The sequence below is a fragment of the Aplidium turbinatum genome, chromosome 3 (assembly GCF_918807975.1).
Source record: "Aplidium turbinatum chromosome 3, kaAplTurb1.1, whole genome shotgun sequence".
Taxonomy (NCBI): domain Eukaryota; kingdom Metazoa; phylum Chordata; class Ascidiacea; order Aplousobranchia; family Polyclinidae; genus Aplidium; species Aplidium turbinatum.
Window position 1 is genome coordinate 35,555,503 of NC_137474.1, and position 26,588 is coordinate 35,582,090.

Here is a 26,588-nt window from a genome sequence, read left to right on the forward strand (position 1 = left end):
AGCAGACAAGACATCTCCTTGCTTAACACCTTTTATAATATCAATTCGTCTGGTTGTTCCGATGTCTGTTTTGATTAGTGCTTTAGAGTCGTCGTACGTTGCTTTCAAGAGGTTGATGTATTTTTTGTTGATGAAAGTTTTATCCAGAAGTTGCCAAAGGTAGGGTAATTTAACACTGTCAAACGCTTTTTTGAAGTCAATGAAGGTGATATGAACGGGATTGTTGAATTCAATAGACTTTTCTATGATTTGTTCCAGCGCTAAGATTTGCTCGATTGTTCCTCTTCCTGGTTGGTAGGCTGCTTGTGTAGGGGGGAGGGATGCGTATAGGTCATTTTTTACGCGTGCCGCAATGATAGTGATAAAGAGTTTGTATACATGACTGAGTAGACTTATTGGACGGTAGTTGCTGCAGTCGAGTCTATTGCCTTTCTTGTAGATTACAATTATTAAAGCTTCTTTAAAATTGCTGGGTATCTTTTTCGTTGTTAAGATAGAATTGAAGAGATGAAGCAGTGCTGTGATTAGAGGTTCGCCTCCTGCTTTGAGGTATTCCGAGTAAATGCCGTCTATACCTGGAGATTTGTCATACTTTAAGTTGCTTATAGCATTAGATATCTCACTTCTTAAAATAGATGGGATTTCGTCAGAGGCAGAGTCATCGATGAGTATCTGTTGCGGATTGTCGTGATAAAGTTCTTCATAGAATTTTGCCCATCGTTCGAGGATACAGTTTTTGCTCGTGAGGATGTTTCCTTTTGCATCTTTAATTCCCCAACTGATGTTTTTAGGTTTTGTTTTAAGTTTCTTTATGGTAGCATAATAGATTTTGTGTGGAGGTAGGGTGTTGAGTTCATCGATTTTATCTTCTAATTGCTTCATTTGGTCTTTTTTCACGAGCTTCTTCGACTCAGATTTAGCGATTTTGTATTGAGTAGATGAGGATCCATGTTGTTTTCTAATTTTATGTTTAGATTGGATGGCTTTTTTAGTTTGTTGCGACATCCAGTTCGGTTGGTCTTGGTGCATTTTTCTGGGAAGAACAACTTCTGATTCTTCCCGTAGTCCTGCGGTTATAGCTTCTTGTATGGACTCTGGGTCTGTCATTTGCTGTAAAGTGGCATATCTGTTTTGTAAATTTACTTGGAAGTGTTCAGCGACTTCTTGTTGTTTCATAAGGTGGGGTCTCTGGATTGGTTTCCGCTTCTGCTTCTGAGGCCTTACACATATACATAGACAACATCAAATGCAATTTTCATTCATTAAAAACCTTAACAGGCTGTTTCACCCTTATTAGAATTATGAGAAGATTTTTATTCAACTATAATTCTAACTTATTAACAGGTAGGCTACAGGTTAGTGCAATATGAGGTTGCTAGAGAAAACATATGATAAGGGTAAATGGTTTGATTCAGAAGGTAAAAAGAGAGCTTTTCCACTGTTGAGTATACCGAGAGATGGACACTTTGGCCACGTGGCCAACTTACCTTCCATGGTGGGCCAAATTACCTACACAGGCGGGCAAGACAGTCCATTTTAATTTTTCGGAAAACTTGAAAAATTACATACCTAAGAATGTTGGTTCGATGCAAGAATATGTCCATCTTCAATAGCATTCGCTTTAGCATATCTTTTGTTATTAGCTCACAAATCCAATTTTACATTTTGCTGGGCCAACTTACCCAAGTCTCCCTTAGGCTACTGTTTTGGTATCAAGCACGTTATAACATTCAGTTCAATTGTTTTTATTTCTGACCATCACAGCAAAAACAATACACGTCAACATATCAAAGGTCCAGAAAAAGGTAGAAGCGACAAAACGCGAATGTTGAAACGTACTTGTGACCGAAGTAAGTTATTAAGTTAAAAGAAATTTGGCACGGTTGCAACACTTTCAGAAATATTTAAAATAGAAAGGGAATTAAAAAAAGAAAATGTTACAAACAAAAATAAAAAAACAACAACATTTATTTAGGCAATAGCTTTATTAGCCCATATAGCTTTAGCTGATATTTTCAAGATTTATAAATATTAAATAGACATTTGCTATGAAGATCGGCCATGGTGCGTTATCAAGAGTGCTGATGGTCGTGAGGGAAACACATCTTGATCCGTTTAGCTCAAAGCAAAAAAGAGCAAGGCAGGCAAAGAAAACCCCACAAAGAAATCCTACCACGGGCAAAGCCATTTCAAGCGCAACACACCAGCCCTTGCACGACTCACAAAATATAGTTAGCCTATAACTTAACGACACGAAACAATGACAAAAACAAACAAGCAAAAACAACATCATCACCTTGCGGAAATCCTATTATCCCCAGCGAAGTTATGTCTTGCAGATATGAAGCCTGCTTGGATATAAAGTTACGTCAATAAAGCGATAATTAAGCTTATAAAACCCCAGCCACAGTTAAACTCGTCCTTTCAACAACGATCGAACGTCAGCAAACGTTGAATCAATGCAAAAATGACAGGCCTCACTAGCTGGGAGGTAGGCTAGTCGTGGCATGTCACATACAATAGCATGACGATCCTGTCCAATATATTGATATAAACTGGTTGGAGCACATGGCCATCGCTTCATCGAAAGATGGCGATTGGTCGAAGAGGATGGAAAAAAACTTCTGTAGACCCTGTTTGTAGAACTTCTGTAGACAAAAAACAAAAGAACGAGAAAGCTAGTAGGAGTATTTACAAACTTACTATTCTGCTAATAAATCTACACACATTAGATTAGACTATCTTTGCAGGACAATGAAATATGAGTAGGCTACCGTACAGTATGTTTGGTGTCAACACTCTCTAGACGCGTATTGTAAAGGGGCACACCACATATGCAATACTTAGATAGGCTTAGGGTTCCTTCCAGGAAGATTTAGCTTGTTCATTTTTGATTTAAAATCTTTTACAGTTTTACATTCATTTCTTATAGTAGGTGGAAGCTTGTTCCAAACTGCTGGTCCCATGTACGGTACCGCACTGATTGTTTGCAAGTGTTAAGTCTGCTGTAGGAGTAGCCTAGCCTATATCGGAATATAAGGAGATTTAGCCTACTTCTTTTTGACTACTAATTGTTTACACATAGGCTAAGCTAAGTATATCATTGAATGTTTTGGGAAGTAGCTTTTTTTAATATTTAAAGATGAAAGTTGCAATCTCTGTAGTTTTCTCATGTGGTTAATTGATTTTGAATTGTTGAGTTACATTACACCTTTTATGCTTTCTCTGCGGACTGCGGTCAATGTCATATAGGCTACAGTAGGGTACGAAAAAAATTATTGCATGTAGCCAGTGGCGTAGCTAGGGAATGTGCCGCCCGGGGCGGATTCAGATTTTGCCGCCCCTTCAAGAAAAAGCATGTGAAAATGAAATGCGTTTTTTTATCAGCACTGCAACACGCAACGTGCTATTTTCAATTTGCGGTGTAAAGTCACACGAACGTACCATTATCAGTAGCGTAGCCAGGAATTGTGAAAGGGAGAGGTTCTGACGGCCGGCGGGCGAAGCCCGACGACGTACTCGCCGAAGACGACACTCATCGGCGGGGGGTCTGGGGGCCTCCCCCAGAAAATTTTGATAAATTACTTTGAATTTGGTGCATTCTGAGAGCACTTTCAACAAAAATGTGGGTATGAATATTCCTGTAAAATGGTGCTGTCCGGTGGCATAGCAAAAGAATAAGATCATGTTTTCTTCGGCATTTTTCGAAAATAAAGCTGAAGTCTTTTTGTTTTCTTGTTGCTAATTCCTGACTGAGATATTTGAATGTTTGGTATTGGAAAAACTAGCTCTTTTAATGCAGTTTCGTTTAAAATTAGGCAAACTTTTTTTAGAGACATAGGTTGATTGCTTTTTTTTTGCGAGATTATTACAGTTTTATGATTTATCAATTTTCTCCTTAGTTGATCCAAAAAACGATCTTCTTCCGGTAAGTCACTAACTTTTATGTTTTAAAGTTAACCCGAAGTTTAAAAAATGTAGCTTCATAGACGTCATACATCTTAATGAGTGTCAGACAAAAAGCTTTGAGACAAAGAAGTTACTTTATTTCTGATATATTCAAGTTTTGTATAACGAATCACTGGAATCGGCTATAGGCTATAAAAGCTTAGTGCAATTTTTCACAGCTGTAGATATTGCGATGTTTCCATCGACTGCACGAATTAGCTGCATACCATGGATACTGAACAGTTGTAGAGCGGTCACACTCTGCTATAATATGAAAGGTCATTCGAATTATAAAGCATATGACACACAAGTTCTTACTCATTTTAAAAGATAAAGCACCAGAATTGCTTTAACATGTCGAATTAGTAGAATCATGCTTACAGCTAACAGTAACAGGTGAAGAATTCATCAACACAAGCAATAAGAATGCAAAAAATCATTGATACTGATGAAACTAAAGGGAAAAAGAAAGTCGACGAACCTTTTCACACATCTGACATCCTCAACAGTTGGGACCAATTTTCTATACAGATTAAGCAAAGCCAAACCATTTAATCGGTTTTCAGAGGTTGAATTTCTTAAATAAGTTTAAGTCTTCGAAGAGCAGAAAAAGATCTTTCATTGGTGCAAGTGGTAGGCTAACTGGAAGAGTAGCCAGAATGCGGAGTAAAATATTAGTGTTTGGAAACGTTGACTGCGGGCAAAATGGCAATGCACTTACAGCACTTTTTGGCAAGCTGGTTTGGGAAGAATTGAAAAGACATCGATACCACATATACGCAGTTCAGATATAATAGCAAGGGTGTTTATACACGGCAGATCTGCTTCGTAAAATTTAAAGAGTGATTCAGTTTTCTCCATTTAGTTTTCTCAAAAGGGGGGGGGTTGAACCCCCAACCCTCCCTCCCCCTTGGCTACGCCACTGACCACTATAATTTAGTAATATACTGAATGCAAAAGCACAAAAACTGCTGCAGAATTAAAATAATCAATTTGTAACCTTTTACAAGTCTACCCAAGTTTGAAGATCATGTTTCCGCCTCTGCTTAATAAAGGCTAGTAGGAATTTTTGTAACGTATTTAAAAACATAACGGCAGAAAAATTCATGAAAATTTGAAACGTTTTTAGATGTTTAAGATGTTTTGAACGTTGCCATTCTGTTTGCTTTTATTTTTCGTGTACTTTTGCATTATCAAAAAAAAAAAAACGTCCTGTCTGAAAGTGCCGCCCCCCCCCCCCCCCATGCCCGAGTGCTTGTTGATTTAGAAAAGGCTTAATTTTTTTTGTCACGTATGTTTATCTTATTTTTTAAAGCAAGATTTCTATATGAGATTTCCATGACAAATGCTCTATCACAAATATTTCCAGAAACTTTATTGAGGCAACCTGTTCTTTATTTTTTCGTATATTTAAGGGTGGGTTGCATGATATTAGTGACTTGCTTCCTTGACTTGAAAATAATAACTTACATGTTTGGTTTTAGTGACATTTAGACACAATCGATTTGTTGATAACCATTGGTCTATGCATTCAAGCTCTTGATTTGCCATATCATTTACAGTAGAAACGGTTTTATTTTTATATAGGTACAATGGTGGTATTATTTGCAAACATAATTGCAGTTCCGTGTTGAAGGCAATTAGGAAAGTCATTTACATAAATAAGAAATAGAAGAGGGCCTAAGATAGACCTTTGTGGCACACCTAAGATATATTAGCCTAACATTAAAAGATAGTATGCCAATGTCGACTTTAGACTTGGTCAGGCCTTCCACATTTAATTGCAGCAAAGTGATGCCTTCCCATACGACAACCGAAGTTGCCCGCCCTGAACAGCTATTAGACATGAAGGGCGCATGCTCTGGGTCGACATCACTCTGTACAGGATGGAGTTGCATGGAGCTCTGTGAGCTACAATGGCTGTCTCGATTTGTTGTCATTCGCTTGATTGCAAGAATCAATTACCAGGGCTCACCACTAGGAGGTTGACAACTTGAGTGTGCCAATGAAAACTACGCAATAATGGATCTCTACAATATAATCATACTTTTATTTGCGCTCATTGCGATAGCATACACAACACTGCGATCACAGATGCGATGCAACAGACAACAGGATGCAGCGAAGTGACATATAGCCATAGACATGTCAGCTGCTCCCTTAACTTGGCTTGTCATTAAGTGTCTTTTGCCGAGATACAGCCGCGTGCTCAGGAGCGATGTCGAACCCACGTCCTTTCGAACGTCGCACGATTCGGCTACGCAGCCGACGATTTCATTGAAAACGTTCGGGTTTTTTCGCTTCTACCTTTTTCTAGATCTATGCTATGTTTAGTACATATTATTTTTGTTGTGATGATCAGAAATAAAAACAAACTGAACTGATTAGCCGAGTTTTAGGGCACAGTGAAAAAAATCATTAATTGTCATCTGGCAGCTCTGGTTCGTGGCGTCAAACATTTGTCACGACTACTGCAATTGTTACTCTGGTAACGAACAAGCTTATCCCAGATTCCCAGTGAATTGGTAGCCACTTTAACAAGTCGAAATTCTGCCACTGCGAATGACTACAATGCAACCGCCAACCAATCAGAACATGTTATAACAGGCTAACGTCCAATTGTGACCCTTCTAGCACTCATCCAGAGAGTTAATGCTTGTTTTGAACTTTATTTGGTAATTACAGAAGAAAAAGAGCAATAGCAGTGGTGGGAATCAAACCCGCGTCAATGAAATGGCTACTTTCTAGCCCTAATCCTAACCCTTAAGGCTAAGCCAACCAGCTGACAAAAAATCCATCACTTAATTTGCTTTCTATCATCTTCTTTTGGCCATTTTTTACGTCACTTAAACCGTAGCTTATGATTGGTTGGCGGTTTCATTCTAGTCAAGTTTAGTGGCAGAATTTCGACTTGTTAAAGTGGCTACCCAGTGAATTAGGATAATACACTTGTAATTTATCACCATAAGAATAGTATTATTAACCTTTAAAAAGGATCTATTTCCTGACTGAAACAGAGTGATTAAAGTGTTTGAAAAATACGCAAAATTTGAGCATTGGTAAAAAAAAGACAGCCTCATTTGTAAAATGTTTCTTAAACTGACCAAAAAAGTAAATAGTGAGTGTTGTGATTTGAAATAAATTACATATCTGCCTGCAGGGGTGGATCCAGTTATTAGTTTTCAGGAGAACAATTTCAAAAAAACACAATGATGTGTAAGTTTACATTATTTCGACTTTGAAAAAACACCATAAATACAGTTACTTTTCTTTGTTTTGGAGGGTCGATTGCCATAATCCCCCCTGGATCAGCCACTGTCTGTCAGCTAGACCAACCAGTCAGCATCCTACTAGTTCAAATAAAAGCAAGCTGTTTAGGTCTAAGCATTGCCCATGGCGGTGGTTCCCAACTGGGGTGCCACAAGCTATTTCTCATATCTTTAATTTTCATCCGCCCCGATAGCTCAATTAGTTAGTGCGTGACTTCTGGAACAAAGAAGCTGCAAGATCAAGCTGTGCTGGCTGCGCTGGTTCGACTCTCGGGGTGTGCGCTTGAGCAACGCACATTAAGGACTGCTCTCCAATCTCCATTCAGCGGCATCTAATGGCAGAGGTGGGCAGTAGCGCGCTACTAGCGGCGCTACTTTTTTGGTAAAAGTAGCGGTAGCGGCGCTACTTTTTAGCTGGAGTAGCGGCTGCAGTAGCGGTGCTATTTTTTTCCAAAGTAGCGGGAGAGGCGCTACTTTTTTTCAGTTGCACTCCCGCTACCCGCTACTTTTTAATTTAAATTGAAAAAATGCTTGTTTTTTTTGCAATACTGGCGTGGCCAAGCAGCTATATAATCGGCTTGGTTGCAAAGTTTTGGTCTTTTCTAGCTGACGTCAACTTCTTCGGCGAATATCTTCGTGTGATGAAGCCTATCTGCCAGGCTTTAGACATTCTTCAGGGCGAGTCCAAGGCATATTACGGAGTCTTGCTTCCAACCATTACAATTTGTGAGAAGAAGTTGACCGAGATCAGTGATCTTGTGACCTGTGAGGAGTTGAAAGTGAAAGTCCTTGAAGGGGTGAAGAAACGATTCAACAAGTGCTTCAACAACATGAAATGCGTTATGGCATCATGTCTTCATCCCTCCTTCAAGACGTCGTGGCTACAATTTCTGTACTACGTTTCCACGGATGATGCTGACGCACTGTGAGAAAAAGTCAAGACAGATGTAATTCGACTGTTGCGGGAGACATCAAGCCAGGTTGATACCGAGAAGAGTGACACCAACACCAGTCATGACTCCGAGGATGTATTTTTTGGTGTGTTTGCGCCATCCCATGAAACGTCGGTACAGAAGGAAGCAGCAATTGTGGAAGCCTTTTTTTCGGACAAGAGCAAGTCCTTGAGCTTTTCGAATACCGAGTTAAACATATCTGTTCATTACACACAACACCCCCATTCCTTCCAGTGCTGCGGTGGAGAGACTTTTCTCTTTTGGAAAAGATGTGCTTATAAGCGAAAGCGGCAGGACTTAGTGACTCTCATTTTGAAATGCTCGTGTTTTTAAAAGATGCATAACAATAAATTTCCCTTAGAGTGTGTTTTCTATAACGACGTTAAAATGACAGCGTAAACGAATGATAACATTCGTTTTCAAGGTCATTTTTGCGTTATGCGTCACTAGGGACTTGAGTGTTTCCTAGTGTGATTTTAGACAAAAGTAGCGGAAGAAGTAGCGGTCGCACGCGCTGTTGGCCCGAGTAGCAGTAGCGGGTAGCGCGCTACTTTTGTAAATTGGTAGCGGTAGCGCGCGCTACTTTGGCCCAAGTAGCGGGTAGCGCGCGCTACTTTGGCCCAAGTAGCGGGTAGCGCGCTACTTTAAAAGTAGCGAGTGCCCCCCTCTGCCTAATGGATGGAATAATTCCAGGCAACAAGACTTCAACAATCGGAAACTTTACTCTGTCAATCTCGGTGACTGGCCTGGGTCAGTGATTCAAAGCTTCTACAAATATGTGAAACTGCCAGGATTAAGCTCTGCAAGAAGCTTTCCCAGTTCAAGGATAAAGATTCAATCAATCAATCATTCGTTTTCAAATAAATGTTAAGATCAATGTTGGTAATAAAATTTTCATGCATCATTGTTTTGTTACATTTTTGTTTGGTAATTTTCTGTCTTAGGCCGTTGTATACCTTATGCTTATTATGGTCACAAATTCTTACTGTGGTACCCTTTTATTGTTATGGTTTTGTAATGTCACATGCAATGCAAGTTGTGCTGATTGTCAAATATAGTTCTTTTAGTTGGTCAATGGTGTGCATGAAAAGGTTTTTACTCTTTTTGTCTGCTAATGGAAGAGCAGAAGGCCAATATGTAGTTTCAGGCTGATTTCAAAATAAGTAAACTTGACTTTTTTTAAATGCCATTTCAAAGTGGCATTCAATCTCAAATAAAATAGCTGTTACTATTATTGTGTTGGTTTCTAAAGGTGTTACCACGAGTGGCCATTCCCAAGGGTACAACAAGCAAACTTGCCTACTTTTCTCCACACTGCATTACAGAGGGAAGTCAAGCATCATTAAGTAGCTAAATGTAGAATTGTAGATTGATTTTTTCTGTCAGTGTAAAAATGTAGCCTATCACTCAAACTTTAGTGAAAACTTTTGTTTGTTCAAAGTAGAATTCAATTTTTATGTATATTTTATTTTATGTATAATATATTGTTTCAGATATTAGTGACATTCAATGGCGTACGGTGACCGTTTTTTTGGGTTTTCACATTTTTTTGAAAGTTTGAACTGTATGCTTGATTCACATAATGACTTTTTATATCATATCACATCAGTTTATTTTAATTTGATGTGAAAAGCTATTGAGCAAGCAAATTTCAAAACTTAGTGTGTGTTTAAAGACTGCTGAAAAAGAAAAAATACCCCCCCCCCTAAAAAAAAAAATGGTTACTGTATGCCACTGGTCACATTTTCACTGGAGACTGGAGAGTTTTACTTTTTATTGATAGACAGTTTAAGATACGTAGGTATAAGTCAGAATATATTTGTTATTTTCATAAACATTTGTTAATATTTTGGTATTAGTCTGATTAACCAGCAATCATGGGATGTGGACAAAGCAGTTATCCTCCTGTCACAGCCCATCAAAGTGTTGTCACAAGATCATATCCACAATCTGTCGTGCTACCACAACAAGTTGTTCAACCTCAAACTGTCATCAATTTTCAACAGCAAAGTGCTCCCAAGCAGGTATACTGTAGTTTATTGCTTCTACAAATAATTTGTCTCCAGGATGGCAAATAATCATATTGAAAGTAGGGAATTGTATGGCCACAGTGCATAAAAGGCAAGGACTTGTTATTGTCCAACCAATACAATCATGATATAAACTACATTTTCCACATGTTTTATTTTTGACTTCGTTTACCAGAGACATTGTCTTTTCAGAAAAATTATGCTAAATAGAATGCATATGACATTGTGAAAAGCGGGTAAACACAAGTATGCTTTTGTGGTAAAGAAAGAAGAAAAATGAATTAGTTTTTGAATGTTTTAATTCTGAAAAGTGAAATAATTTTTTTTATCAAAACAACCTTATGAGCTTTTGTTATTAAAAGCTCAAAAGTTTTTACTTATTTTAGTGTGAAAAGGGCTCTTTTATTGGACTAGACTCATTTTTTAATTTTAAAGGAGGCTGTGGAAACCCATAGCAGAGTAGCTTTTCCAGTATTTCTGTATTGTAGGTTTTATTTGGTTATAATACATTTAGAACAGCGATGCCCAAAGTTTGGCTCACAGGAACACTATCCGCTGCCCCCATCTGGCCTTTAGAACATATGCAATCTTAAAGTTTGGGCCAAATTTCAAGAAAAAAATGAATTGATGCACTAATTTTTAGAAACATCTGGCAGGTCAGATTGGAAAACCCGATGGACCAGGTTTGGCACAAAGACATTAAAAATGACTTGGTCAACAGTTTATTTTTGCTCGTTGTATGTGGCGAGGGATCACAATTTGATTCCTACATACACCTGTTGGAGGTATCTGGGATTCAAATTTGGTTCTCTGTTCTCTTGTTTGACGTGTAGTAGCTTAGATTGGCAATGCCTCCTCGTGCAGCCAAGATACGGTAGTTGGGTCCAGTTGTCGAATACCAGTGATCTCCACTTGGGGGCCGTAAGATGGAACATTCATGGAGTATGTGTTGCATTGTTTGTTCTACCGCTCCGCAGACACATATCAGCGAATTATACAACCCCCACCTAAACAGATTAGCTCCAGTGCAGCCAACGTCACATCTGATCCTGTTCAATGTGACCCATGCCTTTCTTGAGAGGTCTGCTCCAGGAAGGATGGAGAGTGCTGGTATAACTGAAAACTGGGGAGGGATATGTGGCAGCTCGTTCCATTCCTGGGCCCATGTCTCCATGCAGCTGAAGTTCTTATCCACAAGTTGTGTAGCATATCGATGGAATGGGCGCCTTGATGATAGGCGTTGAGGTCTGACTGGTCCATTTGTTTGTGAGTGACTGTGGAGAAGGTGTTGAGGATCGAGTCTCGCATGCAAAGCCAGTTTGTGAGAGGCTTCTTCCCTACGAACGTGAGCAGGAGCAATGCCAGCCAAAGTTGGCAGATAGGCAGTAGGTGTGGGGCGGAGACAGCTAGTGATGATGCGCAAGGTGTCGTTAGTGCATACATCTATCTTTTTTGTGTGTCTGCTGCGGTTCCACACAGCTGAGGCATATTCGGCTGAGCTGTAGACCAAGGCTAGTGCACTTGTACGCAAGGTTGATGCTCGGGCGCCCCATCCTGTTCCTGCTAGGCTTCTCAAGAGGTTATTTCGTGAGGTAAAATAGGTAAATAACTAGGTAAAATAACAAATTTGGTAAATAACTGCGAATAAAAACATTTTAAAGAATCTCCAGGGTGGTAAAACGATCAGTCCTTGATCCCAAAGAAAAACAACAACAAACTTATAGAATCCTTGTCAGGATGACAGACCTTTAAGGTTGCTTTGACAAAGAGTGGTTTGTTTGCTCTGCTTAGCATTGAGCACTCTTTTAGCTATAATCATCAATCAACAGTATCATAGCCGATGCGGCCTTTGATGAACTAGATGCTCAGTTCGTAAATTTTTCCAGTGTTCCCTTTGTCGCGCAGTGTCCCAAAGTGTTCTTGGTTGGCTGATTGATGTATTGAAATTAGATATAAATGTTGTTCTTTGTCTGCCACGAGCACGTTTCCCGAGAAGGCGGCCGCTTAACCTTAGCTATAATATATACATTTTAAAAACGATATTTTTCTTAACAGAAAAGTAAGTTTAATTAATTATAAATATTTTGTTTTCAATAAATAGTATCAGTGTAAACTTGTTTGGTGATGTTAAAAGATGTCACTTCTCACAATCTGTGAATGTATTACCATTGCTATGCATGTATATGACAACGTGGAAATTTCCAAATTGAATTAGCTTGAATTAGCGTTGCAAATTCAAGCTTACATTATGTTTTGTAAAGAAGGGAGCATTCTTCTTGGTTATCAACACACGCCTGAGATGTTGACACAATATTAGTTTTGGCAGAAAGATTGTTTTCCATTCAAATTAAGCCATTTTGCTAAATATTTTGTGATTAGTCAAATTTCAGACCTGTCAATATTTGCTGTTTTGGCACATATTTCATATCAGCGATGATCTTTAGGTTCCACACAACGTTCCTGTAGGATTTTCTATTCCAAAAACAAATGAAGCACTGGAGGTTTATTTGCAACTTTGTGAAGTGTAGTCAACAGAGCCACTAATGATGTTTTTTATATATGATACAGTAGCTTAACTATAGTTTACTTGTACATTTTGTATCATTAACCTTTAGCAATGTGCTGTGTTATTTATTAGTGTAAAATTCTGTATTATTTCTTTTGTATGATAATAACAAAACAAGTAACAATAGAAGTATGAATACCTAGAAAGTAACTTTCTCACTGTGTCTAAGATTTTAATATTTCAAAGTTGTGGTTTTTTGATGAACAAACTATAGACCTATTGCTTTTATGCTTGGTTTTTAAATAAAGTTCATACTCCTTAGTTTTGAATTTGTTTGTCACAAGTTAGTCCTATATTATTCAACTATCTTCAAACAATGTATCCTGCTCCAACAAGTTTTTGTATCTCTGGTAATTTTATAATACAGATTTTTTGAAGTTGTCCATACTGGACAAGTGCTACTTTTATGTACACACATGACATTTAACTCGCCCACCAAATGCAGCACAAGTTCTGCTTGTTTTAGACGTAGCCTAATTAATGATTCCAAAGGCTGGCTGTTTTTTAGTAGCCTTGCGGTGTTGTCAAGAGAAGCATTGACAATCGGGGTAATAAAAGATAGACCCTCTGCCCCAGAGGTTGAAGCAGCAACGACTTTCTAATTATCAAAACTATCAAGATTAAGCCTGAAGAAAAAATTGTTGCATTCAGTAGAAATATTTCAAAAATAATTGTCAGATGTCACACTGAGTATGCTTTAACGAAACAACACAACTAGTAACGTTCATTTAAAAAACTACTGTTGCAAAAAAGTGAAAGGATACCAGTAATGTATTTTTTTGTTGATTCTAAATTTCTAACATAATAGTCCGGTTGCCAAATCCAATTTTTGGCAAAACCTGGAAATTTTATGTAAAGTTTTTTTTTATTGATTTTGGTATGGAGAGACACCAAAATTATCATTCTAGACCAAATACAAGCGAATTTGTTTGTTTTTGTTTGAATTTTGTAATATGGCAGCCCTATTGGCGGCATTATTGCATTTCTACATGACAATGCAATCCCCAACCTGTCAAATAAATAGTTTCAATGGATTCCTTGCCCCTCGAAACATGGTTAGACACCAAAATTATCATCCTAGGTCAAATACTAACTGAGTTATAGGGAGTTATCTGAAACGGCAGACATTTTGGACGCCGTCTTGAATTTCTCAAAACGCTCAAGGATGCACGGAGTGCACCCGGCAGATTCTGAAAAAGTAGACCCTAGGCTACCAAAATCAATAAAAAAAAAACTTTACATAAAATTTCCAGGTTCAGTCGTACTTTTGCCGGACTATAAGATGCTATAGTGCTTGTATGGGTGAATTTTTAATTTTATCTAGATTGGTGTAGTAGTTCAACTAACAATGGTAACAACGCAAATGTAGATTTTATAAACGCCGTTGCAGATTTTATATTCTTAACTTATACTAGCAATGTTTGTGTTGCTTATTTGTATAGCTGATTGAATTTGTGCTGTATTATAAGTTCTGTATATGCTGAAACCTATGTTCCTACCTTAGTCTATATTTGCATAAGTGTTACATTAAAGTATCGGCATTACTAACTTTCTTTATTTTTTCAAACTGTAAATAGATGAAAACATTACGCAAAAAATAAAACTATCAAACTTAAACAGGGAGAACTGTACCAGCTGAAAAAACTTAGAAGTGTTGTTTCTATATATTCTCTTACTTTCCTGTTAGTGGCTGTTTCTTAAATTCCAATTAAATGCAGTAGCGTACAGTTCGTATCCAGACAACAAATCAGTCGCTTTATACATTGATTCAACGTCTAAGAATCAATGTAAAAAATGACTGATTTGCTCTCTGAGTATGCACTGTTCTCAGCATGTGTTACATTATTTCTGCAAATCTTACTGCATTTTGCCGCGTTTTTGATGCAGTGATCGCAGTCTAATTTTTCTTTGAAGATAACAGAAGATATGGTGAGAAACTTCCAAGCTTTAAGTGTTGTGATCACTGAAATGGAACAGAAGAACATTCTAGCACGTCTGGCTGCAGAAATTGCGAGGCAAAATCAATTGCAGAACGACATCACTGAATTGAACCAACAATATACAATGCTGGATGCCAAAACGTATACATTTACATAGATATTTATATCAAATCTGTGCCAATGTCTTTGTTCACATCTAATCACTTACCGTCTTTATTAAGCTGGAATCTTAAAGATTTAATTGTACTTCTTCACAGCATCGTACATTATGTGGGTAATTACCTTGTTCAATGTTTAAAGAAATACAATTGATTAAGCCTACTTTTAGTAGCCTTATCTGCCTGATTATATTTTAATTATGGTAGCCTAAAAGGTGTGCTGAAGACGATTCTTTATTTTGTTTCAAAGAGTCTTTATCTTGATTGATTGATTGAATCTTTATCCTCGAACTGGGAAAGCTTCTTGCAGAGCTTAATCCTGACAGTTTCGCATACTTGTAGAGGCTTTGAATCACTGACGCAGGCCGGTCACCGAGATTGACAAAGTGAAGTTTCCGATTGTTGAAGTCTTGTTGCTTGGGAATTATTCCATCCATTAGATGCCGCTGAATGGAGAGCAGTCCTTAACGTGCGTTGCTCAAGCGCGTTAACCAAGCGCGTTAACCGATTGAGCTATCGGGGCGGACTTGAACAGGGAGAACTGATCTTGAAACACCAGAGTCGACCAGTTGTCTGCAGCAATGTTAAATCTTAATAAAAGTAAATGACAGAATACATGTAGCCTGATTATAGAAGTGATTCGATTTTTTTAGGCATTTTTGTGCATTTAAGTGAAACAGCTTTCAATATGATTTCAGTAAAAAAGAATTTCAAGACGTCAGCAAAATGCAAACACTTGCTCAAAGCGATTCTGTCTCCAAATACTTTTCTTCCCAACATGACTTCGAAGCACAATTTTCTAAAGAAGAGGAGGTAAAACATTCCATATTTAACTGTTTTAGCCTACATCTAGTTAAATAGGAGCATTTAAGATATCACGAAGTGATGAGAACGATAACAAGCTTTATTTTCTATGCTTTATCAATTATAATTGATAGCGTCGTGAGAGAGGTATGGAATGGCATTTGTTAGAAACACAACGAAGAAATGCAGACGTACGGTAGTTATTTGTAAAACGTTGGACTTAAGTTTGTGATAACCAAAGTTCAAGTGTCTCTACACGACGAAAAATTTAAGTCTTTGTAGTGGTTCTTTTACTTAAATTTACTGTACGATTATATGGCTTTTTTTAAGAATTTTGTGTTGCAGTAGATTGTGGAACATTTAGTATTATCAGTTACCGATTTCGTTTTGGTTGATTTAAATCTTTATCCGTGGACGAAGGAAGCCTCTAATAGAATATTCCTCGCCCACCCCGAAAGCCAGACCACCGACGCTTGATTGAGGTTTCTTCTTGTACTAAGTCGGGTGCTTAGCCACAGAGCTAACGGGTGGACAAATTCTTATCATATATTGTCATTTTTGTTCCACCTGTTGTTCTCTATCATCTTACATTGAAATTTATGTCTTCAGGAATTCATCCAAGCAAAGACAGAGCAGGAGAACTGCTACCAACGACTGGTCAAGCTGCAAGAACTTAGTTCTCAGCTAAGTGTAGAGGTTGACCGTTTGAAGAGGGAAAAGAACGACCTTCTAGCTCAATATGCAAAGCAAGATGCGCTACTTGGTAAGCGGTAAACTACATTGAATGAACAAAGTTTACAGTACATAATGCTAGCTGCGTCTGAATTACTTTTTGTATTATTTGCCAACAGTGTTAAAGTTTTTCATTTCAGTAAAAAAAAGTTCTACTGCAGTGAAATTATTTAACAAAAATACCGAATAGGCTATACACACTTTTGAAATCGCCTGAATGTTTTTTTAAGTAGCCGTAGTGACTTGTGTATTTAATAAACATTGATTGAATTATGTCAAATTTGAAGCAAAACAACCAACACACACAACGATCAAAAGAGATTTAGTGACAGCGCATTTAGCAAGAGACTTATTTTTATCTTACGAGTCTGGTGACATATCGGCAATACAAATTGAAACCTTTACCCTGGATATTCTATCAAGCTCTTCAAAAGCGACTAGTAGGGTACTGTAGATATTGGGTGCACGTTGGGTGCTTGACGAAAATAGTTGTTATATGTGAAATTGGATATCACTTTGTAATTGAATATCTCACCATGACTCGGCATGTTGAGAAGTATGGAACAGTGTCCGCCGTACAAAAAATGTACTGTCTACCCACTCGATTGCGCAACTAATTTTTTTATGTAGATTGTTGGTTTTTAGATAGGCTTATGATGTGAACATAGCCAGTCATTTGTAGTGAAGTTTACGAGTGTAGAGATTCCTCGTAAAACCGGCACTTTAGAAAACAAAACTAGATGAAGATAAAAAATAGAGATGCTTTTAAAAAAATGACCTTTTTTGAAAAGGAAACTCCGGTTGCAAGCATGAGTTTATCTTTTACTCATGATGTATTTAGAATTGTAAATACTTCTGTTCATGGCAGCACCAATACTGTTGAAGGCTTTCATTTATTTAACAAGTGATGGTTGTAATAATTTTCTGTAGGACGGTTTTAAAAATAATAAACATTTTACCTTGTTTTATCGATGTCGGTGAAAAACATCTCGCCATGGAAATATTTGCCTATTTTTATGGCAGGTTGTTAGTAGATAGTCTCAAAAAATACCGAGTAAAATATAAAAAAAGTTCTTCTCGTCAGTTTTTCTTTGCCTTTCTAATTCATGTTAATAAAAAGTCATTACTGAAAGGAACTGAACAATAATACTGACTACACAATGGCTGAATGGCGGTGGTTTTGTTTGGATTGTTCTTTGTCTTATTGTTTAGTTTTCCTTGGCGACGAGGTGTTCTAGCTAGATAAGCTTACATGTTTCTTATGTTCCCAGACTGCAAATCAGCCGTTTATTTTACATTGATTCAACAGCTGCAGACGTTGGATCAATGTAAAAACGGTTGGTTTGCTGTCTGGGTTAGCGCACTTGCCTTGCAACCGTTTTGACGACAGGATTGTGTTTTTATAGTTGATGACGTAATTAACACAAACTTTGTTGCTTCTCGGGTACTGAATGAAACGCGAACACTTTTTGTACGGTTTGTTACCAATTCACTCGCACAAGCTTGCTGAGAAGTCATTAAAAGCTTGTGTCTATTGCTTAGCATTTATACGAGAATTGGGTTTTGAACTGACATGATATACTGACATGCTTTCGCAAAGTGTGTCTTAAAAAATTTATTTTGTAGCCTTGTTTTAGCGATATGAACTGTTGTTTTGTTTTTCTTGCAGAAAGCATCTTTGGAGGAACTTACGGGAGCACGCTGGAGGATGAGCTGGAAGGAGAGCTAGATAAGATGGAGGAGAAGCACAGAAACATCAGGATGACGATGGAGAAGTGGAGGAATGCGGAGGTCTGAATTGTATTAACAATTTGATCGACACTAGTTATTTATTGCACTACCAGCTTTGCAACTAGCAAAATTGGCCATTTTTGCATTGATGCTTAACTTATACAGACGTTGAATCAATGTAAAATGAACCAAATTTTCTTGCTGGGTTATAGCTAACTTCACTGTAATTATTTTCTTTGTGCTTTAATGTTACAACTTCGTATATATGTGATAGGGTTGCTTAAGACTAAAAGTAATATAATTTTCGCTGCAGCTTACGTAAAATATAAGATGTCAAGCATGTTGTACCAAGGACTTCTGGTATCACTTTTTGATATCATCATAAATTTGCATGCTGCAATGGCCGAAACTGTGGTAACAAAAAGAATCCAAGCAAAAAAATTGTCTGTTTACATTGTTTCAACATCGCATTGCATCATGTTGAAGAGTTACGTTTCAGGCGTTGGTCAAAACGGCTTCAGAGCAATTGAAGTTCTCTTGCAGAAGATGGTTCGATATCCAACAAATATCTAACAAGGGAAAGTAAGTTCTGGCAATCCAAGTTCCAATTCACGTTGCTTTAACGTTAAGATTTTGATGTTTTCTTTTTAAATTGCTTCAAAGTGGCAGCTACTCTTCCATGCAGCAAAATCCGTCATTTTTACATGGATTCAACGTCTGCAGACGAGTATACAAGTTCAACATCTACAGACTACGTCTGCAGACGTTGAACCAATGCAAAATGACGGATTTTGCTGTATGGGTTAGTTGACCATAATCTGTAGTCATAGTAGTCCAGCTGTAATCCGGTGACGTCCCCGTTACCGAGGGTGACCGGATTCACCTCCAATTATCGCAATCGCCTTCACACCCTGCCTCCACATCGACCTGTCTAAAGCGTCTTCTCTTGTCAAGCCTTGAGCGGTTGAGGAGGAAAGCAGCAAGGTCGGCTTGAAACGTTTTCCACGTTTTCTTGGGTCTTTCCTGTTTTCTACAACCCTCCACTCGCAACTCCAGCGCTCTTCTCAACACACAATCAACTGAGGGATTCTGAGGGCAATGGTACTGAAGGCAAGAACCCCTAAACTACCAACCGCAGACGTCGACAGCCGGGGGTACTTTATCAGATAAAAGCATTTGTGTGAATCTGCAAAAATTAGGATTTAAAAAAAGGCATTCCGAACAAAACATAATAGGCCTTTTCTAAAAGAAATGATTTTATTTTATTTTTGATACAATTTAATCAACTGGCAACACAAAACTTTTTACATTAGTCACACGATCCCTGTAACCACAACATAACTTCATAATAGCCTTTGTAAAAAATTATACAACATTAAAAGAGTCAGCCTGCAACTGGCTAAGCTTCAGTTTGGAAGTTGTTAGAAAAAATGTGACAATTTTCCCTTGTTCTCTGACTGACCCCCATTTTTGTTGTTAGAATTTAAATACTTCCCGGAATGCTTGTAATGTATTTTCTTTGAACATTGTATGACCCAATTACCTTCATATTTTACATAAAAATTGTCATTATTACTGCTCGTAGACTAATTTCGCAGACTAATTCGTTTCTTGGCAACCACATAACAATTTTGTTATTTTCTAAAGTGAACTGCTGCAAATTTTACTGTACTATGCTGTTGATAAAGTTGTACTGAAGAGGGTTTAATACCCGAAATCGCGATCTGCAACACGATAATTTCAAGCTGGACCAGAAAAACTTTGAAAACTATTAATGCTGTAGTTGATCTTACATGGAAGTTTAGCAAATAAATTCTTGTTTCTCTTTGAATTGACTTGTACTCTACAAAGTGGACGTTAATATGTTAAGGTATTCTACCTATTTTTTTCTTAAATTTTCGACGCATAAGTATCTGCTTTACGTGGATCCCTTAAAAACTTTACGTTTATTTAAGGTTAAATGTGTCAAACCCCTTTTTAATTTGTAATTAAATATTGCACTTTTTCTTATTTTTTTTTTACAGATAAGTGATCAAACGGGTTACTCCTTTAAACATCTTCCCATAAGTTTTACTTCTTTTTATTATTATTCTTACCTGCAGCACACAGTTGGTCCGCATACAAGCCATTGGTGAAACACGCAACCATCTCATCGCTGCAGCGAGAAATCTCACCAGCGCCCAGCGATACCTCAGCCCTGTCAGGCTTCCTTACTGCGATTCTAGCGAGGTAGGTGGTGTGTTTGCTGCTGTGTTTTTTTGACGGAGGTTTGTCTATTTTTCGATTTTCTGGCTCTAAATGTTTATCGTTGAAAATAAGGTGTAATGAAATGCTTGTCATTTTCTTAAATGAATTGTAACTTTTGGGTAAATAGATACTAACAGAAATAGTGTGTGATTTACAAAACTGATATGAAGCTTGTACTGTTATGATGATACTGTATGGTTTTGGTTGCTCTCTGAAAGGCGCTTCCCGGTAGCATATGACAAGTAACAAATCATACACCTACAGTCCTACACTTGTTCCACTTTGTATGATTCTACAGTCCATGGCGACAAAATTCATCATTTTACATTGTATGTTTACCTATAGGCTACCGTTTTCGACTTTCAGGTGTGAAAATACTAAAACTTTACAGAATGTTTTATTTTTAGGTGGCAACCCTAAATAAAGCCATCACTTACATCTTCATCGACGGCACCACTCGGGATAGACATCATCATGCCATGCAAGTCTACCAAACTTCCAGTGCAAGATCCATAATGTTGCAAAAGTGGATCAAAAATGTAAGCTCTCGCATGGATTTCGCTACAGACTATGATATTAGCTACATTATACCTACACTCACCGTTCAAGTCTTCTTTTTCGACGTAATTAGAGGAGTTTTAAAATGAGAATGTTTAGGTACATTCTTAATCTATAACGTCTTCATTTTACCAACCCTAGTTTTATTAAGCTTTTATTAAACTAAGGTTTGTGAACTGATTGTGTTTGAGTAACCATTTGCCTATCTTTTCCGTTATGAAATGGTCCCCTGCTTCAATCAGACTGCTTGCCTGAGTTTAAATTTCAAGACCAGAGAGCTTTTATTAGGTTTCGTATCATATTTAGTTGATATCATCTTCCAAAAAAATAACACATTTTTACCATGATTTCAATGTGTTCATGCTCAGGATTATGACATTTCATGGAAATATTCAAAACAAGAAAAAACGCTGATACAAATACTTGCTTGCACTGAAAGCAAACAATGAAAGCAGATGATTTGCTTTTCCAGGTGATCGATCAGCGGATCTCACAGGATCTGGCACAGATTCGTATGAAGTGTAACGAATGCCGCGCCTCCCTGAGGAAAGAAAGAGTGAGTTTGATGAAAAAGAAAGTGGAGGAAGATACTGGGAAAACAATGGATATAACCTGGTCTGATGGTAAATAGCTTTGTTTTTAAATCCTGACAGAAACGTTTGCAAAATTATGTTTGTGGGATTGCACCAATCATGGCTATCTAGAGATACGGCTTGATTTGTCACATTTTGCAGAAATTTCCAGATTTTGCCAATTTTTATCCACTGTTTGAATGAATTTTTCTAAACGTTCTATTTTTACGCTTTCTTTACTATTTTCCCCAGATGACACAATAGGTTTTAACAGCATCAGATGTTGAAAAACAAAGACAATTTGATTTCGAAAATTTTAGTCAGACTGTTAATTTTCAATAACAGTCTGATTGAGCGTTTTTCAGCTTACTTTTTCTCATTCGCCATTGCTTCCCCAAGGCAACAAAAAGCTTTTATATCATCAAGAGACAGCAAAAGGTAAAAAAATCTCAGAAAATGTCAGTCAAACACTACCAGTAGCGGCAATTAGAATCTGCAAAATGTGACAAATCAGGCCGCATATCCAGGTGGCCATGCACCAATGCAATACAAAGCTGTAAGTAGTTAACTTTCTACCGCCATCTCATGATATTCCTTACATGACTGAACTCCAGAAGCTTGATTTGGGTGTAGATTGGAAGAATATAGATTTAACTTTAACTGCAGACAGTGGCACACCGTTTCGGCCTTTCGGCCTCCTCAGTGCAGTATGTACACTGGGTATGGCCACGGAGATATATACCTCCGTGTGACGTTTTCCCATTTGTGGAACCCAAGCTCCAAAAATGGTACTACCGCCAACCTTGCCAAACTGCTTAAACTGCAAGCAGTGAGCTTTGCGTACTGCACAGCAAGGTGCCACCAGTAAAGTGCTCAATCGGCATAAACCAAGAGCGTCCATTAAGTTTTCAATTAAAGAAAAAATTACCAACGGATTTTTTTGTCAATCTGAGTAAAAACTACTAAGCCTAAAAACCAGAAATCAAACTCATTGTTTGCAAACGTTTAAAAAACAAACTTTTTTATCGTCAGTGCTGCAAATTGAGTCAATGATGATACTAAAAATTTTAGTTTTCGAAACATTTGCAAACATGGATTTTGTCGTTTTTAAGTTGTGTATTTGTTACTGAAATTGATCGAGCATTAAAACCTTTTTGCTTATAAAAACATCAAGTTGTTTATGGAACTACTTGCCTCAGCTCTACATTCCGCTCTTTATTTTCCGAATTCGAAGCAAATTACTTTACAAGTTAACTTTTCCACCCAGGCCCAGAGATAGATGCAGACCTTGAGGAGACAGTTGATTTGGCCAGTGTTGCCCAAGCTGAAAAATTAGAAGACGTTCAAAATCTTGATGACCAAATCGAACAGGCTAAAGCTGAAAACGTACGTATCTTAGTGATCTTTGGTGACGAATATAAGATTATTTGAACTTGATTTCAACACTATGCCACTCACAGGAAAAGTTTATTTTAATTTTTGTAGGTCTAATCGAAAAATATCTAGTTAAATATTCAAAATTTACTTTTTTAAACAAAAAAATTACTATAAGTAAGTCAAAAATTTTTTTCAATCATACGTAGACTTTATGTCCAAAATAGATAAAAAAAAATTCTTGCTTACTAAATAGTGCGCACTGTAGGTTTTGTATTGGAAAATCAGACAACTTTTGCATAGTGAAATGTATAATAAAAATCAGCAACCACTCAAGCACATTATAACTCCACACGTAGTCAAAGTTACAAGACTTGACAGCTCTTACTTTCACACTTATTGATTAATTATTTTTATGAGGAAAAGTTTTGTAGTGATATCACCATTGAAAATTGTGCACCTGTGTATTGCATAGTCACAATTGCTCTAAAATGGAAATAGGAGATTGTGATGAAATAATTGAAGATAATAATAATTAATGATGATGATGAAAAAATTATTTTCATGGTCAGCGGTTTGATCTCTTTATAAAATAGATACTCGCTGATTTCAAGCTGATTAACATTTGACTGTTGATTATTGATTTTTATTCAAATTTCATTGCTTGTTTCTATGGTAGACACTCGTTGCTCCTTGTTTAGCAACAACATAACAACAAAAATATCTCAATTTTTCCTATTTCTTGCTGATCCAGGATGAAAAGGATGAGGATGCTGCCGCAACGCTTGCTTTAGCTTCCGCGGAATCGGAGAAAGCGGATAAGGCTACGTTGGAGGAATTGGCTCCTGCTCCGTCCAGAAATGAACTGTTTGGTGAGTTAGTGCAAAATTGGTTCTTTCACGTTGCCAGCCAAATAAAACTATTACCTTTTTTCTTAAATTTCTTCGATTTTGTTTATTTTTTCTCGAAGAATAAAACATGGTATGCTTTTGTATTGGGTGAGTTGTTTTACTCGTCGCTTTTATGATTAGCTTTTATTTTAACGCTACAACCATGATTACAAGTCACAGCGTAATGCTCTTGCACGGCCTGGTTCTCTGAGACAGGACAAAGCAACATCATAACGCAATCTAAACGAGTGCACTGCACCATCTAGCGGCAAACCAATCTCAACATTTTTCAATAAATAAATTTGTAAGCTATTAAAAATTATAGAGCTATCCACACGTCAGGCTTGATGGTTTTTTGAAAACGGGTACATGACCATAAAACATTTCGGAACCACTGATTTTGATTAAAGAAAAACAACTTTCAACAAATCTTTCACTCCAGGTGACTTGGATACCATAATGGCAACGTATGACCAACAGAAGCAGGTTCTTGAAAGCGAACACCAGTCTGCTAGAGCCAAGCAGGAAGCAGCTATTCAAGCCAAACTGAGAAAGAGGAGATCGAAGCTAATGAGATTGGAAGGTTAACCAGCAATTTTCCAGGGTAAGTTTCTCGTTAAATTTACCACATTTTCCTATCCGGTACTTCCCAGACAACAAAATCCGTCATCTGCTGTCTGGGTTTATGATCTAAAACAAGCCTGGAAGGTCTGCAAACGGTGAATTAAGTTGATAAAGGACTGATTTGTTTGTCGATGATACCGCCTCATAAATTCTCACAAAGTACTCGTTTGAACACCCCCGGTAGAACGACTTCTTTGTATTATGGATTTTCTCAACAAAACGTATCATACCCCAGCATTCGAAGTCATTTCGAGTCACCTTAGAAAGCCATAGGTTTTTGAACTGTTTATTCCTATCCACTTCCCATTGTAGTAACTTGTTTTAGCCTTGTACTTGCTGTTTGGGCCCTGATAAATGCTTATTGTTTCCACAATAAAAATACTTCTTGTCAAATGTTTTTGCACACTGCTTACTGGAACTGTATATTTTCAGGAGATATCTCGGCACATTCTGCACAGGGAAATTTTTCAAACTCATGCCCCCCCTGTCGCTGTGGTTTAGTCGTTTATGCATTTTTATAGCTTTTCTAATTTAAGATCTTGAAAAATTATTGCACTTAATTTTTATTACGTACTTATGTTTTAAAAATATGTTTTTTCATAATATTTTATCATAAACAAAAACAAACTAACCATCGAAACTGTATAGTAAATGTAATTTATATTTTTCAATAAGCTCATTGTGCGTTTTACTGTAGTTGCAAATTGTCTGGGATCCTCTATTTCGACTACGTAGGAGCAACATACAATTTGATTGGCAAAGAAAAAGAGGCAAAAGTAGCCGATGAAAGCTTGTATCACTGTTAAAGTTTTGTTTTCTAACTGTGAGCATTATATAAGTTGTGTGACGATCATGAAATTTTATGATCAATGCAATAATCTTGTTCTTAATATGATATGCTGTGGTTCAGTGGAATTGGTAGAGATGTAGTTTCATTGAACTTCCTTGCACTGGTTCATGGACATTTTAGAAGCCAAACAAACTGTCTGAACTGCGTAACATCTCTATGTTATGCGCTTCAATTGTTGTCAATAGACCTACAATATATTTATCCGATTTTGTTAATCGTTTTCAAGTGAAACTGACATATACTTTTTTTGTTAAAGTTATTATTTTTCTGCACTCCTTTAAAATACTAATATTGCACAATGCATAAACCTGCAAGTTCCCCTTACAGTAAGCCTACGGCAAAATTTTCAAGACTTGTAAAAAGTGTTGTGATAAATAATATGTATAGCGATTAGTATTACCGATGCTCCATGTCAGTAGAATTTGTAGCATTCTTTTTTGATGTGGTTAACTTGTCGGAAAGCAGACGTTTGGTGAAATAAAATTTGCTGGTGTCAGCTCACACGTTATTATTTGCAAGATTGAACTCGAATCCCGATAGCTCAGTTGCTTAAGCGCCTGACTTTGCGAACAAAGAAACTGCAAGATAAGCCAGCGCTGGTTCGACTCTCAGGCTGTGAGCTTCAGCAACGCATTTTAAGGACTGCTCTCCATTCAGCGGCTACTAGTGGAGGGAATAATTCACCGACAACAACATTTCGACAATCGGAAACTTCATTCTGTCAATCTCGGTTCCCGGCCATTCGTCAGTGGTTCAAAGCCTTTGCAATGATGCGAAAACTGTCAGGATTAAGTTTTCATAGTAGCTTTCCCAGTCCGAAAATAAAAGATAGCCTAACAGGTATTGCCCAATGTTTATTATGCATGGGGGGAGGGCTATGCCTATTCTCGATGCGTTTTTGCTTCATACAGTCAGAGTCCATCTTGTAGCTACCACTCTATTGTAAGGCGAGAAGTAAGTAATAATGTTATCGTTTTATTTATTGTCGCTCTGCAATTGCTATGGTCTTTTAGCGACAGTGCTCATTTTATATCAGGTTTACGATGCCATCACGTTATTACCTGACTTATTGTCACCGCTATATGCAAGAATGAACACAATCGATTCAAGAAGGAACACCATATCGGTCGGGAATATACCGAAGACTTTCAAAACGGTACCGATTAATGTTTTTTCTTGCATAAGACAGTGAAAATAAGTCTGATAATAATGTGATAACATCGTATATAAACCTTACCTGATATAAAATTAAAAATGAGCCCTGTCGCTAAAAGACCATAGCTGTTGTAGAGCGACAAAAAGTAAAACCATAACAGTATTATTACATAACTGTAACGTATCT

The 26,588-nt window shown here is 37.4% G+C and overlaps 1 protein-coding gene across 3 annotated transcripts; it reads left to right on the forward strand.

Moving 5' to 3' along the window:
* The first annotated feature begins 9,958 nt into the window (after positions 1–9,958).
* On the forward strand, positions 9,959–25,742 carry LOC145766339 (uncharacterized). 3 transcript variants are annotated; one of them, XM_082578029.1, is made up of 14 exons: positions 9,959–10,194; positions 12,645–12,701; positions 14,681–14,847; positions 15,563–15,677; positions 16,278–16,431; positions 18,070–18,191; positions 18,631–18,713; positions 20,234–20,360; positions 20,786–20,917; positions 21,409–21,559; positions 22,776–22,894; positions 23,637–23,754; positions 24,215–24,376; positions 24,829–25,742. In XM_082578029.1, exons 1-13 carry the CDS (start codon positions 10,048–10,050, stop codon positions 24,358–24,360), a joined length of 1,638 nt encoding a protein of 545 aa, XP_082434155.1. In that variant the 5' UTR covers positions 9,959–10,047; the 3' UTR covers positions 24,361–24,376; positions 24,829–25,742. The 3 variants fall into 3 exon arrangements, with proteins under 3 accessions (XP_082434155.1, XP_082434156.1, XP_082434157.1); XM_082578030.1 differs by having other exon boundaries at positions 25,094–25,742; XM_082578031.1 differs by lacking the exon at positions 12,645–12,701.
* The last annotated feature ends 846 nt before the right edge of the window (positions 25,743–26,588 follow it).